The 18,610-nt window shown below is 54.1% G+C and overlaps 1 protein-coding gene across 2 annotated transcripts in view; it reads left to right on the top strand.

Moving 5' to 3' along the window:
• The window catches only part of ATP2A3 (ATPase sarcoplasmic/endoplasmic reticulum Ca2+ transporting 3), a 59,216-nt gene extending 41,886 nt beyond the window's left edge, over positions 1-17,330 (top strand). Inside the window, exons 13-22 of one of the 2 annotated variants that reach the window (XM_054847451.1) lie at positions 948-1,166; positions 1,641-1,976; positions 2,069-2,289; positions 3,032-3,234; positions 3,346-3,431; positions 4,097-4,230; positions 4,667-4,784; positions 5,426-5,543; positions 7,748-7,820; positions 12,071-17,330. In XM_054847451.1, the coding sequence (XP_054703426.1) occupies positions 948-1,166; positions 1,641-1,976; positions 2,069-2,289; positions 3,032-3,234; positions 3,346-3,431; positions 4,097-4,230; positions 4,667-4,784; positions 5,426-5,543; positions 7,748-7,820; positions 12,071-12,146 (1,584 nt within the window). In that variant the 3' untranslated portion in view covers positions 12,147-17,330. The remainder of the gene's footprint in view (positions 1-947; positions 1,167-1,640; positions 1,977-2,068; positions 2,290-3,031; positions 3,235-3,345; positions 3,432-4,096; positions 4,231-4,666; positions 4,785-5,425; positions 5,544-7,747; positions 7,821-12,070) is intronic. The other variant, XM_054847453.1, reaches the window with a different exon arrangement.
• The last annotated feature ends 1,280 nt before the right edge of the window (positions 17,331-18,610 follow it).

Genomic DNA, 18,610 nt, shown 5'->3' with positions numbered 1-18,610 from the left:
TGGTCAGGGAGGAGGTGAGCCTTTGCAGTATCGATGGGAAAACCAGGAGGCAAAGTGATTTAGAGGAAGGAAAAGGCACTGAGTGTGCTGGGGCCAGGGGGGAGCTGCCCCTGTGCAAAACTTGGGCACTTGCCTTTAATGAAGGCTTGGACCCTTCGGACACCAGTAATGCCCAAAGGGCGATGTCCGGCTTTCCACTGTAACCAGAAATAAAACAGTGTTTTAAAGGGCGTTTTCTTCCCAAGAGAAGAGATGCGGCAGGAATTTCCCCCTGCTGACTCTGAGAAGATTTATATAGTGTTGTTCCTACTAGGAGATCTTCTGGGTGGGTGAACTCTGTCCTCCAGGTCAGGTCAGGACCCTTCAGAGCCACCGCATCTGTGGCTCTGGTGGTCCTGGGCCAGTTTTTTTAAGAGGAGCAATAGAAGGATTGCAAGTTTTACATTAAAAAGCAATGTCGGGGGTCCTTTGTAAGGTCAGAAGGGATGGGGTGAGATGCTGCAATGCTAAAGGACGTTTTCCTGAATCGCAAAGGCATCGCAAGCGTGCACTGAGCATCCCGCAGGCAGCACGTTTTTTCAGCAGAGACTTGCATCCCTGGTCCCCTCCAGGTCTGAGAGGGGATCCGTGGGGCGGGGGTATCTCGGGCAGACGTGTAGGTTTTGCGGGAGTCGGACGGATCTGCCGCGCAGCAGGTCCTGCCGTCTGGTGACCTGATGCGGGTTCGTCCTTCCCGGCCGCGGTCCCCGCGCAGTCGGCGGGAGGCTGCCATCTAGCGCGCTGAGCCGCCGTGCCGGATGTGCATGCTGGAGTTTTGGGGAAGATTTCCTTCTCCTTTGCCCAAACTTGGTGCCTTCCCTCCCTCTTGATGCACTTCCTTCGGTGCTGGCAAGAGACGCTCGTTCTGCAGGTTCATTCCAGCCCCTAAGCGCTCTGCTCCTCCCCAGGGCGCCCCAGAAAGCGTGATCGAGCGCTGCACCCACGTCCGCGTGGGCACTGCCAAGGTCCCGCTGACGGCCCCGGTGCGGGAGAAGATCCTGGGCAGGATCCGGGACTGGGGCATGGGCATCGACACGCTGCGCTGTCTGGCCCTGGCCACCCACGACGCGCCCGTCCGCAGGGAGACCATGCAGCTGCACGACACCGCCGCCTTCGTCCACTACGAGGTACGGCACCGGGGGCTTTCTCCTCGAGCTTTTTTCCTCCCAAATTTTCCCACCCACTTCCAGCTGCCCCAACAGTATTTTCTCTCTGGTTTCTCTGTGGGCAGCGGGCAGTGCAATGACTTGGCTACTCCTCTGCAAACACCGGTGCAGAGCCGCATGCAGCAGGGCTGGTCCTGAGGCCATCAGCCCCATCCCACCGGGCATCCATCCCCATGGGGTGGCCACTGAGAGGGGCCTGGGGAGACCACCAAGAGGGACGGGGAGGAGGGGAGCAAAGCGAAAAGGTGCGAGGAGCAGCAGAGGGGACGGGAGCGTCCCGTTGCATTGGGGCTATCTCTGGGGCTGGTGGTAGGAAATCTGCTCAAAGTTTCCTCCCGGGGAAATCCCTGTGCCCGGGGTGGTTTCACAGCGGGGAGGGAAGCAGCTGCATCCCTGGGGGTTAATGTGGGTCTGGGGCTGTCCCTCCCCCCCCAGAACAACCTGACCTTCGTGGGCTGCGTGGGGATGCTGGACCCTCCCCGCAAGGAGGTGACCTCCTCCATCGAGATGTGCCGCAAGGCTGGCATCCGCGTCATCATGATCACCGGTGACAACAAGGGCACGGCAGTGGCCATCTGCCGCAGGATCGGCATCTTCTCAGAGAGCGAGGACGTGGCTGGCAAAGCCTACACGGGCCGCGAGTTCGACGAGCTGCCCCCTGAGGTGCAGCGGCAGGCGTGCCGTCATGCCCGATGCTTTGCCCGCGTGGAGCCGGCACACAAGTCCCGCATCGTCGAGTACCTCCAGTCCTTCCACGAGATCACGGCCATGGTGAGTCCCCCCGGGACACATCCCCACCCCCTGGTGCCCTCCTCTCTGCCCGGTCCAGCCCCTTGCACCCTGTTAATCACGGCTTCGTGCAGACAGGCGATGGTGTCAACGACGCCCCGGCCCTGAAGAAAGCGGAGATTGGCATCGCCATGGGGTCGGGCACGGCCGTCGCCAAGTCAGCCGCAGAGATGGTGCTCTCTGACGACAACTTCTCCACCATCGTGTCAGCCGTTGAGGAGGGCAGGGCCATTTACAACAACATGAAGCAGTTCATCCGCTATCTCATCTCTTCCAACGTCGGGGAGGTCGTTTGGTGAGAGACCCCCGCACCGGGCACCGCGCTGTGGGGAGCACCAGTGGGGACACATCCCCTGGGGCAGGTGACCTGCAGTCCTGGTTGTGTCCCCTGCCCCTGGCAGCATGTGGTGCCCAAAATCGTGACCCCGGGTACCAAACAGAGCAGCTATGCCTTGTGTCATTCCCCAGGGGCAGGGGGATTTTTCTTTTGTAGTTTTATAATTGTGCCACCCCCCAGGAGCTGTTTGGTTAATGCATTGCCTAATTAAGCCCACGCCAGCGTTGAAGACGGGTGCAGATATTTGTGCGCAGGCTGTTGCCACCAGGTCGCACTGATGCACTTTGCCTCAGCTCCTGGGCAGCTCTCCCTGTCCCTGTCCCTGCCCAGTAAATCAGCGCCGTCCTCAGCGACGTGGGCACAGCCTTGGGATCGCTTGGGCATCCTCTGTCCTTGCATTTGAGCAGAGGTGTTTGTGCTGGGAACGGGAACCTGTGTGGCCACGGGGACATCAACGGTTGGGTTTCGAGTGCAAAGCAAATTTTAATAGCAACAGGAACAAATTTTAGCTGCAAAATTCAGTCATGGACTTCAGGTTCCTGACTTGGGCTGCGGGTTCATCTGCAGGACTTTGGGTGAATATTCAGTTTGGGGCGTTTGGATCCAGGGTGCCTGCTTGCTCTCCCCTTGCACAACACAGACACTTTATCTGGCTGCCCAGAGCTCATCTAATTCGGCATCTCTGTTTTTTTCTGCACAGCATCTTCCTGACGGCCATCCTGGGCTTGCCCGAGGCCCTCATCCCCGTACAACTGCTGTGGGTGAACCTGGTGACGGACGGGCTGCCGGCCACTGCACTGGGCTTCAACCCCCCTGACCTGGACATCATGGACAAGCTGCCCCGCAACCCCAAGGAGCCCCTCATCAGCGGCTGGCTCTTCTTCCGCTACCTGGCCATCGGAGGTGAGACCCCACCAGCGCCAGTGGGTGGAGGATGAGGACTGGTGTGGGGTGCCACGGGGTCGGGGACCCCTTGCTGGGTGCTGGGGGTAAGGGTGTCTCTCTCGGCTGCAGTGTACGTGGGCCTGGCCACGGTGGGTGCAGCGACCTGGTGGTTCTTGTACGACGCCGAGGGACCGCAGGTCTCCTTCCATCAGCTGGTGAGTTGGGAGGGGAACGGGCCGATGTGTTGAGCAGGTGGGTGAGGGCATGGATTCAGGCATTAGGCTCTTTCCTCTACCTTTCTTCTGCGGTTATTGTAGTGTTCTCACATTCCTGGTGGAGAAGACATTAATTTAAAAGGAAAAACAAATTCTCTCCCTCAGGCTTGTGTTTCCAGTCTTGCTTCTGCCAGCAGCCAACTCGATCCAAAGAAACTCAAAGTAGCTCCTGTACCTGATCCCACATTGAAAGGGATCGATTTATACATTACTGTTGGTCTGAACAAGGTGGTGGGAAAACAGGTGCCATCGCACCCCGATGTCATGTGCAATGGAATGTGCTGGTGCATGTGAAAATGTCCAAGCCACTATCCAGCCATAACCCCAAAGCCCCAACCACGTGTTTCATGTGAGCTAGATAAACCTGCACACCACGTGTGCATGCACAGCCACATACTGGGTGTCACCAGCCCCAACCACAGCAGAAGTTGGGTCACTTTAGACAGTTTTATCAGTTGCTCTGAACTGTGGGATATTTAACAGCACCCCTAGTAATCAAGGTTCACCATGTGCCCCCCCAACCAGTCGACCTCTTCCTCCTCTTTCCTGCCTTTCCTACACTGCTGCTCTGCCGTGTATTTACCAGCGGTTTCCTGTGCTGACAGAGGAACTTCATGAGGTGCACTGAGGACAACCCCATCTTTGAAGGAATCGACTGTGAGATCTTTGAGTCCCGATACCCAACCACAATGGCTCTGTCCGTGCTGGTGACAATTGAAATGTGCAACGCTCTGAACAGGTAGGGTGGCCACAGGATTGCTCTGTATGCTCTAGGTATGACCAGTTCTGTGTAGGGTCTCTTTGAGCATCCCTTGTTGGGATGAGGGCTTTGCTTTGACTGAGCAGAACCATTTGGACTGTTCTCGCAGGGGACCACTGGGCTCACTGTAAATAAACTCCTCCAAGACAGTGTGCTGCTGTCGACAGTGGTGGAGAAAGGACTGGATTTGCATCCATTAGCAGTCTGGCCCTGTTAACCACCAGTCCTAATTCAGGCACGGCTGGTTGCGTTGAGGTGGGTGTCCAGATCCAAATCATGGCAAAGCTTGAAGCTGAACAGCCTGGGAGAGAGGGAATATCGTGTAGAGCCTTGGAGAGGAGTGGGAACCCCCAGCTTGGGTAGGTGTGGGGAGCAGGAGGTTATTGGGGCTAACGCTGTCTCCTCGTTTTTGCAGTGTCTCTGAGAACCAGTCGCTGCTGCGGATGCCACCATGGCTCAACATCTGGCTGCTGGGGGCCATCGTCATGTCCATGGCTCTGCACTTCCTCATCCTCTACGTCAAGCCCATGCCTGTGAGTGCCCTGTGCCACCTCCGCGCGCAGCCCAGGGGGCTTCTGCTGTGGGCGAGGACGTCCCTGGAGCAGTCTTTAGGTCTGGAAGCTTCTGGGACAGTTGTCCCCAGCGTGTGCCCTCAGGACTAGGTCCTGTGACTTGAACCAACATGGGCACCGGGAGACACGCTGCACCAATGAGCCTTTACTTAAGTCAGAAGCTCTCCATATAGGCAACGCAAAGGGGTATGGATATCTCAGCACCTTTTGGAGGCATCGCCTCCCTTTGCAGTCCAAGGTTGGTGATGCCTCAGTTGATGCCTAAGGATGCTAAGATGAAGTGGGTCGCTGTGCCCAGGACGTTACATTGTCCTTTGTCCCCTGCCGAGTGTCTGTGAGCACATATAGTCCTAGCTTGTGCCTCACTTTCCTCCTGCAGGAGAGATGAAGGAAATCATTTTTGACTGATCTTGACCAAGAGCCACCTTGGGATCATGACAGACCTTGAAGAAATCCTGGTCTTTGGGCTGTCTAGATCCTCCCTCCTTGTATCTGTGTTGACCCTTTCTCAACCTGTGCCATACAACAACCTGACCTTTAAAACAAACAAAAAAATCCCACCTCTTTCCCTATTGACATGTCCAATCCTTTCCACCTTGCAGCTCATCTTCCAAGTAACGCCCCTGAGCTGGCCACAGTGGGTGGTTGTAATGAAAATCTCCCTGCCCGTTATCCTGCTGGACGAAGGACTCAAGTACCTTTCCCGTAACCACCTGGACGGTGAGCATGGTCTGCACCACACTGGGTGATGTTTGCTCCATGGTGCTTTGCTTGGGGGTCACGGTGGCTTCATGGACACCTCACCTCTTCTGCTCGCATAGCGTCTGCACTTGCATGTTCATCCACCTTCACTACGAAAAGGGACTTTTTCTCCTGCCCCTTCCTTCCCGAGTGCCTCACCAGGTAGAGCAGTTGGTACTTAGATCTGCTTGAAATACTCCCGTAGGAGCTGGAGCGCTAGATAAACCTGCCGTGTGTGTTTATCCAACGCCTCTTGAACCTCAGGGAACTGGTTCCCTTCTCTTATAAAACAGAACAAATCAAATTCTGGTTTCGAACAGGAATCCTTCTTTCCCCCCCCCCCCCCCCTAATCTTTCACCCCCCTATCTTGATCCTTATCTTGAAAAGGTTCTTCACTGAGAGGGTGGTCGGGCACTGGAACAGGCTCCCCAGGGAAGTGTCACAGCACCGAGCTTGACTGAGTTCAAGAAGCGTCTGGATAACACTCTCAGTCATATGCTCTGATTCAGCTGGTCCTGTGCGGAGCCAGGAGTTGGACTCGATGATCCTCATGGGTCCCTTCCAACTCAGGACATGCTATGTTCCTATGATCTTGTATTTGCTGCTGCATGTTAAGATCAAATGACAGCTGAACACCTTATAAACTGGTTTTAATGGAGTTGCTCTTGGCCAGCACCTCTCAGGATCTGGCCCATGGCACATGTGGAGGAGAAGCAGCTCCTGTGACACCGGGGCAGCAGTTCCCATGTGCTCCTGGGCTGTGAGCTGTAAATCACAGCCTGTGTTTAGGCAGCCCTCCAAAGAGATGATAGCATCTTTTCTTTCGTTTCTTGCAAAAGCTGTTGCTGTGGGTGCTACCTCGGTGCTGAGTTAAACCTGCAGGTTTTGCCGGCAGCAGCCGCGGGGCCGTGGCTGCCACAGGGCTGCCCCCCCTCCAGGAAAACAGATTTGATTCATTTTTTTAGGGTGTGTTTGCCCCGACAGTGATAGCAGGGAGAAGGACACACCATCCTTGCCCAGGGAAGATGTGGTGGCCCTGGGGGGGGCAGATGAGCAACCCAAGTGTGGGGACTGGATGTCCTTCCACGGCATCACCTTGCTCAAACCTTTTTTCGCTCCCCTTAAGCAACCAGCATCCTAGAAAACCCCTTCCTTTTCCCTTCACCCCTTAATAACGACCCAAGAAAACTGCAAAGCCACTCTTGCGGTTGAGGACTGAAGGCAAATCTGTCCAGCCCTGGCAGGGGGGGGATTTAGGGCATCGTAACAGCCCTGTTTGGTTTCTCATGGAGCAGAACCATGCAAAAAGCTGGAAATACAGGATGGGAAACGATTGCAAGCACGAAACGATCACAAACTGATTGCGCTCCCCATCGCTGGCTCCCGGCGCAGTGGAGGTGCTCACGTCAGCTTTCCTCTCTGCGGCAAGCTGATGCATAACCACAGCGATCGCTCGGCAAAGCCTCCGCTGAGAAACGGAGGTGCAGGGGCTCTTATTTTTACAGACCAGATAGAAATTGTTTCTAGCTTGTTTTTATTTAATTGTTGCATCCTTCAACAAACCGATAGGTGATTTGCATCACCCAGGCTTGTTTTATCGCACAACTGCAAGCCTGTAGCAACAATTTTATGGCGTGGCACTGGGCTGGGGTGTAGGAGAGCTGGTTTAATTCCTGGCTGTTGCATCCCATGCATGCCCTCGGTCTTCACTTCACCATCTGTGATCTGGGGATGAGTCTTTCTTTCTCCCACACTTTGCATTTCTCTATAAAAACTCAGCACTGTTGGACGAACGGCTTTTCTTCTGCTCTGCCAGCACAGCTCCGAGCACAGCGGGGTTTCTGGTACAATCCTTTCAAGTCCCATCATACCAGCTCAGAGTGTTTCCTCCTCCCATGCAGTGCTCCTGACGTGCCGGGTCCTCTGAGCTGCCCTCATCCCCATGGTCACAGCCCCTGATGCTCACGGGTCGCTCTGTGTCTCATCCAGCAAGGGTTTCCCATGCAGCTGTTCAATCACGGCTACAGGGCAAAATCACGCTTAGATCATCACATTTGAAAGAAATCATTGAAATCCTGCCTCTTCCTAATTGCTCTGGGCTTTGAAAAGCAAACAAAAAACCCCCAAAAAATCCAACCACAAAAAGCCACTTTTAAATGTGGTATTGTGATTTTTTTACCAGGCATTCTCAGGACGGTAAGACACACGTGGAGCGGGGACCACCAGTTGAAAACCTGCAGGACTCCAGAGCAAGGGTTGGCTTTCTTACGTGTCTCATCCCCGAGTGCCGTATTCTTGTGCTTCCTCCAAAGTCTTGCTCATGTGTGGTGGGGACCTGCTTGGACCATGTCTGGGTGAACATGGCTTGGAAAATCAGCTGATAACCCAGACAGGGTCTCCTTTCCCACACTGGCCTCTGTGTTTTGCTTCAAAATAAGGTCTAAAAAGCCCGTGAAGCAGCCGTTTGCATGGCAGATTTGGCCAGGGGGGCCAGGCTACCGCTTGCATCTGCAAGGCCAATGCTTGGGGATGGTCTTCAGCGTGGGACCTTCTGAGGCCAAAATCTGAGGGATGGCCAAGGGTGTTTGGTTGAGGAATGCAAATGTCTAGCTGTGAGTTCTGCTGATTCAGGTTTTGCATGGAAAATTTTCTCCTTTGATCAGATTTAGATAAGTTGTGTTTCCATTACGCTGGATTTTCCCTGCCCTTGAAACAGCAGAAAGCTGAGACTCTTCAGTTTTCACCGTGCTCTCAGCGCTTTATGTTCCTCTCCCCATCACCCCGGTCACTTCCAGCCGCTCATCTTGCACGCTTTGCATGTATCGCTGCCTTCATCCATCTCTGGCCTCTCTGAGGTTTCTGCTGTCTCAGTTTTGAGACAGAAGCGAAAGTGCATGGCTGGGCTAGGTTGGCTTGGTGCAGCCTGCAGATGTTCTGGTCAGGAACGTGGAGATGTTCTCCAAGGCTGTCTCGGGTGTCTATCACACAGATACAGGCTGGCAGGCTCACAAGGGCTGACCACCCTCCAGGACCTCTTGCCCTGGTATTTTTTATATTTGCTGTCCTCTGTGCGTTTAAGTGTATCGCTTTCTGAGCCCCGTGGCATGCAGGAGGAAGGTTTCCAGGCATCCGTGCCAAGACCTCGCAGAAGTCTCTTTTCTGGGTGGTTCTCCAATGGTACAAAATCCAGACAGGACACTGAGGTCACCCCGGTGCTTGTGCCCCTCCGTGCACCTGCTGCCGCGGCCAGCCCGCTCCCCTCCTGCCTTCCTGCACCGTCCCTGGGCCTCCTCATCTTCACCATCTCGAAGCAAACCCATCGCGGGTGTCGGCATTGCCACCGTGGTGGTTTCACTGGTTTCCAGCACATTAGGCAGCAGGGCCGTGCCTGGCTGCTGCTTCTCCCCTGTGCCGTGGCAGAAGCAGGGGCAAGTCAAGACGCGGGTGCTCTCCGCAACGCAGGTACGCGGCTGCCCCGACGGCAGCAGCGTCACTGAAGATCAGGAGTTTTGAGGCACAGGAATTGTCTTGGCGTGTTTTGTGGCAGATGAGCATTGATACAGCTGTTTGTCCTTACCCCTGGTGAGAACGGCCGTCCCTGGGTGATTTTGCAGGAGCTGTGAGGCGGTGGCCTTACTGCTGGGTGGCCGTCCCCTCCGCGGCGGGCAGCGTGGTGCTCCACAGCCTCCTGCCATCACAGCTGATCTGCAGGCGAGATCGCACCCTCGGGTGAACATCTCCACTGCCGAGGTTTCGCCTTTTATCTGCAAAGTCGGTGTCATCTTTATGCTTTAACGTCCTCCCAGAGCAGAACAGCTGGCAGAGGTGGCCGTGCAGCGACAAGCGCGTCACGCCGCCTGCCAGGGCTGGCCGGGGCTCCACATCCCTCTGAGACATCCTGAAATCTGCAGGGACCAAAATCTCCCTGTCCCATCACAAAAAACCCGCAGCACGTAGCGAAAAGGAGCCGCTCGCCCTCATCTCCCCTGCGCGCCCGCACCTGGGGACGAGGGCAGCCCCCCGAAAGCCCCCCCGGGGAGCACAGGGGCTGTGGCAGCCGCCCGCTTTCCCCGCAGGGGAGGCTGGCGTCCCTCTCCGTGGTGCGGCAGAGAGCCGGGAGCGAGCGGCCGTGGCTGCCCTTGTAGGGTAATCTCTGCGCGCAGCCACCTTGGTGGGGCGCTGGCGCCGGGGGAGGAATGCGTCCCCACGGGCCAAGTCCTTCGCCTGAGCTGGGGGATGCTCTGAAGGAGTGCGGCGCTGCACCTTTCAGTGCTGGAACCTCTTCAGACGGGATTTTACAGCTCTGCTGCTTTGCTTTTTATTTTTTTCTTTTTTTTCCCCACCCTCTCCTGTGGTTTGGGGTTTTTTTTGTGTACGTGTGTGCGCCACGCTTTAGAACTGGAAGGGCAGGGGAAGCTCTTGGTGCTGCTGCCCTGGGATTGCAAAGGGATGGGAGGAGGATTTCCCGTTCGGGTCTCTCCTGGGGTCCAGGGTCTCGGCTGAAGCTCGGGGTGCCGTGGGGGAGACGTGCAGTTTTTCAGAGCCGAGGGCTGCGGTGTTTCCCTCGGCGGAGGAAGCGATCTCAGCTGGCAGCTGCGTCCCTCCAGCTTTACCTTTGACGGGAACCCGCTAAGAGGGAAGTCAAAAGCAATAAAAAAAAAAAAACCACCCCGAAAAGCCTCGGCTGTTCTGGTGGGCAGCAGATCTTGCAGGAGATGAGCTCATGTTGTTGGGTTGCAGGTTTGCGAGAGTCGAAGGGCTCTCAGAGCCCGGAGCAGCTTGGCGGCGTGAGGCAGGATCCGGGTGGGAGCGGGTGGATCCTGACCGCCCCATCCATCCCGCAAACAGGCCCGCGGATCCCCCCGCCCTTGTCACCGGTGTGCGGAGAGGAGAGCCAGACACCGGCGTTGAGGGACCTGCGTCCCACTGCAGCGACGCAGGGGCCGGGCGCTCGGCTGCCTGCCGTTCTCACGGAATCCCCTGACTCGCTCGGTGCCAGGGGAATGACTCGGAGGCCTGAGAGTAGCATCCACCGTGGTTAAACGCTCGTTGTCAGCGCTGCACCCGTGTCCCCTTCCTGTCCCTGCCCGCCATATGGTGCGGTCACCCCCCCCGCCGTTTGCACAACCACAGGGTGAAGCATTCAGAGGAAATGCTGTGGCTGCAAATAACCGCCGGTGTGTCACCCGGCGGGGACTGCTGAGCTGCCAGAACTGCTGAAGAGACACCCCTGCAACCTGGAGGAGCTCAGTTTTGATCGTTGCAATGAGATTTAATACAGCGCAGTCGCCAGCATCCCTGCGTCGCTCTGAAGCCACGGCGCGGAGGTCATCCAGAGGGATGCCGCTGTTGCAGCGATCAATTTTATCTCAAGATATGAGGGCTGGGCTCTCCAGCCAGCGCTGGAGAGAAATTTTGGCAGAAGTTGTAAAAAAGTTTTTTGGTTTTTTTTTTTCTTTCTCTCCGGTTGCTGATTAATTCCCCTGGAAGCTGGGGCACCAGGGCTGGCAGCGGGCACGGAGCCTCGCCGATAACCCCAGGCAGGACCTCGATTTGTCGAGAGCAGAGTAACAGCAGTCCTCTGCGAGATGTGTTCGGTGATGTGTGCTGCCATGAAAGATAGAGAAATAGGGTTGAAAGATTCATGTAAGTGATTTTTCTAACTCTTCTCAGGAAGTGCTGCCTTGTGGGTGGTTTGGTTTTTTTTTTTAAGAAAAACCCTATTCTGGGCAGACTGAGCTGCCAGCAGGGTCTCTCCCAGCCCTGGGCTGAAGAGTAGCTGCTTCCTCAGGGACACTGCCATTGACCCGTTGAAAACCGGGGATTTAGTTGGTGTGAGTCGAGCTCTGGCTCACGCCAAGTTCCAGCTGAACACCGCAGCCTTTTTTCCAGACCATGTGTCGCCTGTTACCTTCCACGTCCGACTCCATCCATCAGCAGGGTAGGGAGAAGGGCAGCCCTGGGGCTGGGGCAGCGACTGCAATGCGTAGATTGGTCCTTGCCAGTTGGTCTGGAGGTATATATGGATGTAAATATATATATTTAGTGTGTGTAAGTAGTGTCTGCCCGTGGAGTAGTATCCATCTGCCTGGCTGGGGTGGGGACGGGGCTTTGGGACGGGCGGTGGGATGCAGTGAGTGTCCTCTTCTCTGTGCCGCTGCCTTTCCCTGGGTGCTCCCCGATGCTCTCGTTAGGAGCGATAACGAGGGATCCCTGCCTGCTCTCCTTCCCGCTGTTCCTGCCTGCATGGCTCCGACTCATCCCTTTTCCTACCTCCTGCAGGCTGAGCGTGCCGAGCCCTTCCTCGCCCAGGGACCGGCATCCTCCTCCTCGTGCAGCCTGAGCTGCGGTGGCCGCAGTGGGGCCAGCTCTGCGCAGACGGGATCCCAGGTCCCTTCTGGGATCAACCCAGGAGCAACCTCTCTTGATAACAAAAACAGGGAGCTGGTTTGCTTTTGAACTCTCACCAATACTTTTTCCTCCTCTTTTTTTCCCTTCGTTTCAGGAGAAGAGGACAGGAAATGAATGACACGAAGGAAACGCTCCTAACTAAAGGATCCCTAACTTGTAACTCGGACTGAAGTCTTGCATGCATGACCATCGCTAGAAGCCAGCAGGACATGCATGTGTCCGACTATCAGACAAATGCGGGTGAATCGTCGAAAAGAAAAATACTGATTTTGTTTTGTTTCGTAGCTTTCTTTTTCCTGTACATAAGAGTGCAATTACTGGACAGCTGGCGTAGGGTTTGGGGACGGAGCTGTGTGGACCTGGGTCGTCGTAACGCGGTTCCTTGGAGATTTATTCCTGCAAAATTTGAGACCCTCTTTCCAATTTTCACCCTGACCGGGTGAGCTCAGGCAAGGCATCCTTCACGGGACATCAAGGGGGGCAGTCGGGATTTTAGGCACTCTGCGGAGCGCGGGTGGGAGGCTGTGTCCCCGAGCCGGGCAGGATGCGCAGGGCAGCTCGCAGGGCCGGGAAGGGCTTGGCGGTGGGCGAGGGCAGGGGAGGGAGGCGAGGGGGCCGTGGGTTGGGGTCGCTGACCCTCGATGATGTCCACGGTGTCGGTGAGCGCATCGCCGCGGTGCCTGCGGGCTGCAGCAGCTGGAAGTAGCTTTACACCACAGTGGTGGTGTGGCTCTCGCGGATGTGCGTTCATACGTCGAGGTCAGGCGCGTGTGGTGGAAACTGAAGTTCTCCCCATTGATCACACTGTCCTGTTTGACCCCCCTGTTGTGCAAAGCCCCGCACCTTCTCAGGCTCATCCAACACCAAAGCATGACCTGGTCTTGTCTGTTCTCCGTCCGGTGTCTTGTTAGATCCCATCTGCACTATTTAAGCCGTAGCCCTCTTCCTCGTAGGGGCAACCATTTCAGGCAAAGCATGGGGGTGACCAACTTCGCGTTCCTCATGTCTGCCGCTCACTCTTGGTCACGCTTTCTCTACTCGGTTGATTTTTAACTATTTCCCTGGCAGGAGTAGAGCTTAAGTCCTTAGAAGCACGTCCATGAGTTTGTGTCCTCTGCCTCGGAGGACGTCGCTGTCTTGCACAGGGCATCGTTGACATCGGTGATCTGCCTTTGAGACAGGAATGAATGTATGCGTGTACATAACGTAGTCCTTCTCCGTGAGCGGTGTTTGTCGTGGCATCCCTTTTTATAAGGCACCAACTTTATTTTATCTTCTTGGGAATTTTCTGCGGCAGGAGTGACAGGCTGCAGCGAGAGTCTGTGGATGAGGAGTGGATTTTGGGATCCAGTAAATTGATCTTTCTCCGTGGAGCTGTGTCAGCGGAGGAGCTGACAGCGAGCGATTTCTTCTCCAGCTCTCCAAATCCTCCCTCCTGGTTTCCTCACGTTCCCCTACGATCCGTCCTGATGACATTTAGTTAGCCAGACCCTGTTTCTTTCCTTTCTCTTAAATTCCAGCAACAGCACTAGAGCCAGGGTTTTGCATAGCATTTGGCTCCTCTGCTGCTGGGTTTTTTTTTCTTTTACCGTTTTGCCTCTTCAAAGCTGCCAGTGCTTTTCTGTTTCTCTTTCACCTGGGCGAGAGCTGTTCTTCCTCTGTACAGTAGGTGCCAAACGCCATCCTTCCTTTCTTTTCTCCATCACCAGCATTGAAGATGAGCAGAGCCCCCAGACCAATGGGAATGTACAGAATTGTTATACTACTGAGCTGATTTAATTGTACAGAAAACCTTGCATGAAATGTTGTTACTGTATTTAATATATAATGTATTCAAGGAATTTTAATATGGAGCTCTTTAAAAAGATCTTTATAGATACTCTGTGGTTAGAAGATTGTTGCTGATTTTTTTTTTAAATATTATTATACTTTGTCTTGAAGAAGTTTTATTTTTCAAACGTGTTATGTCTAATTGATTTAATTGGTGATCCCGTGGGGCAACCAATTCCTCTTTAAAGATGTTCACCGTGGATGAGACTCACCCTGGCGCAGAGGACCAGGGCACGACCCAGGTACTGCTGAAGCCTTCAAAATAAGGCTTCAGTAAGATTAATGCTGTAGACGTGTGATTTGCCCTTCCCCAAAGGGTGGATTTCACCTTTATTTTAGTACAGATCATCTCCAGCTCTCTGTGGCAGGAAAGAACCAGCGGGAATTAAATCCAGTACGAGCTCCGTGACTCCGGAGGAAATTGCTTTGGTGTTTCCCTGAGGCTGAAAACCAGTTTGGGAGAGGCTGGACCTGATTCAGAGCACCCCGTTGGCAGGGTCCAGCGGGGCTTTCAGCTGCCCGATGGCATCTCCCTGGGACGTGGTGGCCTTGGTCCGTCACACCTGTGGAGACCTGCTTGGTCCATCCACTCTGTATTTCACCAACCCAGTGAAACTGGTTTCCCTGGGCTTAAGGTCTGGTGTCGGATTATTAAATTTACCCTTAAGGTCTAGCATAGGATTATTAATTTTACCAAAATACGTATGTGTGTGTGGAGGAGTTTCTTGTGTAAAGGTCCCGCTAACGAGCACTGAATAGGATGGACGTCTCTAATGTAAGGAGATGTAAAAGGGGAAAAAAAAAAAAAGAGCAGCTCTGTTTCAGAGCAGAGATGAAATAATGAAATTTTAACTCGCTGTTGAATTCCTGCTGGTGATTTTTGCTTCGTCTCACCTGACACCAGAGCGCTGGAGGTGGTTGTACCAGGCATCCTTCTGAACCCACTAACAGAAAGGCTGTCTGAAGAGATGCCGAGTTTGTTATTTTATTGTTGATAGGGATGCCGCGTTGCTGTTATTTTATGAGCGATGGAGACGCCGTGCTGCTGCAAGCCTGGGCAGTGCCGGTCTGTTTGTGCAGTCGTTGGGTTGCCATCGTGAGTTACCAAAACCCAAGCCATCATGGGCGAGAAACCAGAGCTGTGTCCCAGCCGAAGGCTTGTTCTTTCCAGCAGCAGCGAATTGCGTTTGCCTTTGTACTGTAAGCCTCTAGATCTACCTGGAAAATTGTGCAGGAAACCTGCGCTAACGCTACCTGGAGCAGGCATCCCCCTTGCTAGGAGGGACCATTTTGACACATCCCCATTTCCCCTTCTTTCCCCCCATCCTTTAATTATTCGGAATACAGGTTTCATTCCGTGCTTTTTGATTACAGAGGCTTATAGTTCAAATATTTTAATGAAGTAGAAAAATATCTGTAGATCTAATTATCTTTCCTTTCTGTTTCGGTGGAGTCAGGACAAATCACAGAGCAGTTAGTTATGGCGTGTATGCCACCGGTAGCGTGCTGGGTGCTTTTACAGACCGGAGCATGTTCTTGTGCAAACTTGGAGATCTCGGAGCCGAGACCATTGCTTTGGGATCGAGTCTCGTGTCTATGTGAGGCGTCCGACTGTGTGCAATACAAGGGAGATGGACGCTGGGTGGCTGTTTTGCCCAAGAGCTTGTGGAAAAAAAGCAGCTTAGGGGCAAAGCCTCTGGGATCCTTGCTTTTTTGACAACAAAGTTTAGGAATTATTTCCTTTTTAGTTTTATTTTGATGGTGCTGCCTGGCATGTTCAGAGTTTTTAAATAAAACTTAGTTTTTTTCCGGCAAGATCTTTAACATCTGTGGGCTGCTGTGACCGATCCTCTGCGCGCAGGGAGGCAGCGATGCGGGATGCATGGCGGAGGACGTGCCGGGATGGCAGCGCGGAGTTGTCCACGAGCACTTTATACTCCTTTCTCAGGGGCCAGGCACCGCGCTGGGTTGCAGCCAAGGCGGGAGGCGAGGGTCCCGTGTCCCTGGAGCGAGCGCCCGGGGCGGGGGAGTCGGCTTTGGGCAGCAGATGTGGAAAGTCTTTTGTGCTGCTTTGGGACATCGTGTCGTTGTGGCCAGTTGCTGGATAAGCTCTTCCCCCTGTGGCACGTGATCCCGTCAGGAGGCACGTTGGAAAAGGAAAAAGAGAGATGCTTGTCAAAGCAAAGAATACTGCGTCCTATGTTTTATTTCTGTCATGTGGGCACCGTACGGCTCAGGGTCTGGATGAAGTCTTTGATTTGTGTGTTTGAGACTTTGGCACTGTGAAGATGTCGTACGTGTGTTTCTGATGCTCTGCTCAGCCAAGGCTGGATGGTGCCCCCGGGTGCTGGAGAAGTCAGGAGTAGGAGGGACAGGCTTTGCTATAGGGGCTGGGGGATTTCATTCCCCTAACAGCAATGAATCTGGGATTGGAGCGGGGTAGTGGTGTGGATGGCAGGAGGAGCCAGAGGAGCGCTAGGACAACGCGGCAGCAATTTTTGGTCCATCTTTTGTACGTCAGGTCGATGGTGCTGCTTCCCAGGCAGGGTCCTGCTCCACAACACTCATCAAACAACTGCTGTGCAGAGCTCAGGCTAACGCTGTCCTGGGTGGTGGGAGATGTTCATGAGGTTCAGCGACCTTGGGATCACGTCACTCCTGGAACTCAAACACACAGGAGTTCCCAATACCGGCTGCTAAGACTTACTGTGATTTTTGGTCCATACCTGGCGTGGCCATCACCTTGTATAAAAGATGCCAGAGATTCAGTCGTCCCTGTTCAGTCCCACCCAGGCTTTTTTCTGCCCCCCCATCTCTGCAGTGGCACTTTCTGGCAGGGCTTGTCCCCAGTGGGGAGATGGCCCAGGGGTCAGGTCTTTGGGACAAAGGAGAAGGGCTTCACCCCACGCAGAGCTTGCACAGCACAGTTTGGGTTGGGGGTGCAGTGAGGAAGGGGACACACCGGGTGAATTGTGCTCCCTGGACCTGTCCTCTCGGTGCCATTCAGCTTTCGGTATGAATGGGGCATTAAACGAGCTGAAATCTGCGTGCAGCCCCTGGAGCGATGGGGACGTGGGTACCGCCGGTGGGCGTCCGAGCTGGGGATGCTGCTGGGTGCTTGGGAGCAAGAGGAGGGCGAGCGCTGAGCTGCTGGCGGGTGCTCTCAGTGGCTTCAGTCTGGGAATATGATGATTTTTTTAATATGAGATGCCCGAACAGCCAAATCTAGAATTCTCTGAGTTTGTGCTTCGTAGCGAAAGGTAAATCATTATATCTTGGGGGGGGTGGGAGGGTGTTATGTGAAAGAGCCAAGGTTTCCTATTTTATTGTATGAGAGATATTTTTCCACTAAATTACCGCTTCCTAAATCATGTCCTTTGTCCGACTGTAAATAGCCAGGTGTGCCGTGAAGACGTGGGAAGGCTCCTCGTGGTCACATCCGTACGATCCACTCTGTTCACACAATATTGGGCTGATTTGTTTTATACTTATGAAATTACAGAAATAAAAGCAATTTTACTGGATCACTCTGGGGTTTTTTTTTTGTTGTTGTTGGGGGGGGGGTGTTGTTAATTTATTAATTTATTTTTTTGCTTTTCTTACCCTGTTTGTGGCTGATTTGGGGGACATTTGGGAGCCCACGGAGCTGTACGGGAGTGCCTGAGGGCATTCTTCAGCCGTAAAAGGAGTTGTGCTCACCAGATCAGGATTTCTTGTGGGTTTTCAGAGCAGCCAAACTAGAAATGGAGCTGAACTTGTCTCTGGCATAGGACAACGAAGGCGAAGTGAAAGGAGTGGCATGATATGACTGTTGGGAATTTTTTTAAGTACCAGCTAATTCGCTCTTAGGGCACAAGAATACAAATAACAGTGCTAATTTTGACTGTATCCAGAATAGTCCTCACCTTATCTCCCCCAGCTGAGAGAGGTTTAAATAAGCCCTGCAATGACCTCCAAAAGAAATAATTATTAAATAAATAACAATTAAGTAACTTGGCCTGCTCTGGGGGGTGGCACAGGGCCTCGGGGCTGTGTGTTTCCATCTCCGCATCGCCCGAAGCTCTGCCCGCAGGCATGGTTTGAGCGGAAAATCGTGCTGCAGCTGCGGGGCGTGTTTGGGAGCAAATCTGGGTTCACAGCAACATCCGTCCATGGTGCGTTTTTTTCTGGGATGTGGCCCCATGTGCCCCTTCCTAATGCTACGAGCAGAAGATGCTGCGCAGGGTAACCCAAATCCTTTATAACCCAAAGGAGATTACAAAGATGGACGTGGGACACTTAGGCAAATGCTGATTTTTGGCAAGGGCTATTGCTTGGCCTCCTCTTCCCAAATGCAGACCTGGTCTGCAGCATTGGCGTGTGAGGGAAACCACTGCCGTGGCTGGAGGTGACCCTCAAGCTGGTCCCCCCATACCAGAGGATGCCGCGCTGTCGCAGCACACAGCGGTGAAGGCAAAATCCCCCAAATCCCCTTCCTGATGTTCCGTCAGTCCCTGGATCGCTGGGGACCATCACCGCTGGGGCTGCGCATGTCTTCCAGAGGCGTGATTCAGAAAATAGGTGTTACCCTCCCCAAAAAACCCCCGAGGGTCCCTGTGCCCCATGGCAAGTGTTCAGCTGCCCCGTGGGGTGTGCATGCCGTGGTCGCAGCGGCTGCGATGGGAACAGTGCTGCTTACGCCCTCCGGTACCCCAGCACCTCGGGGCCACGCGTTTGTTTAGGCGTTGGCTAAACTGCTGCCAAGGTATTTCCAGGGAGATGTGTTGCCACAGCAACCGAGGATGGAATTGCCACTTCGGCGGGG

Source organism: Grus americana, chromosome 19 (assembly GCF_028858705.1).
Source record: "Grus americana isolate bGruAme1 chromosome 19, bGruAme1.mat, whole genome shotgun sequence".
Lineage (NCBI taxonomy): Eukaryota > Metazoa > Chordata > Aves > Gruiformes > Gruidae > Grus > Grus americana.
This window is presented reverse-complemented; position numbering and strand designations above follow the sequence as displayed.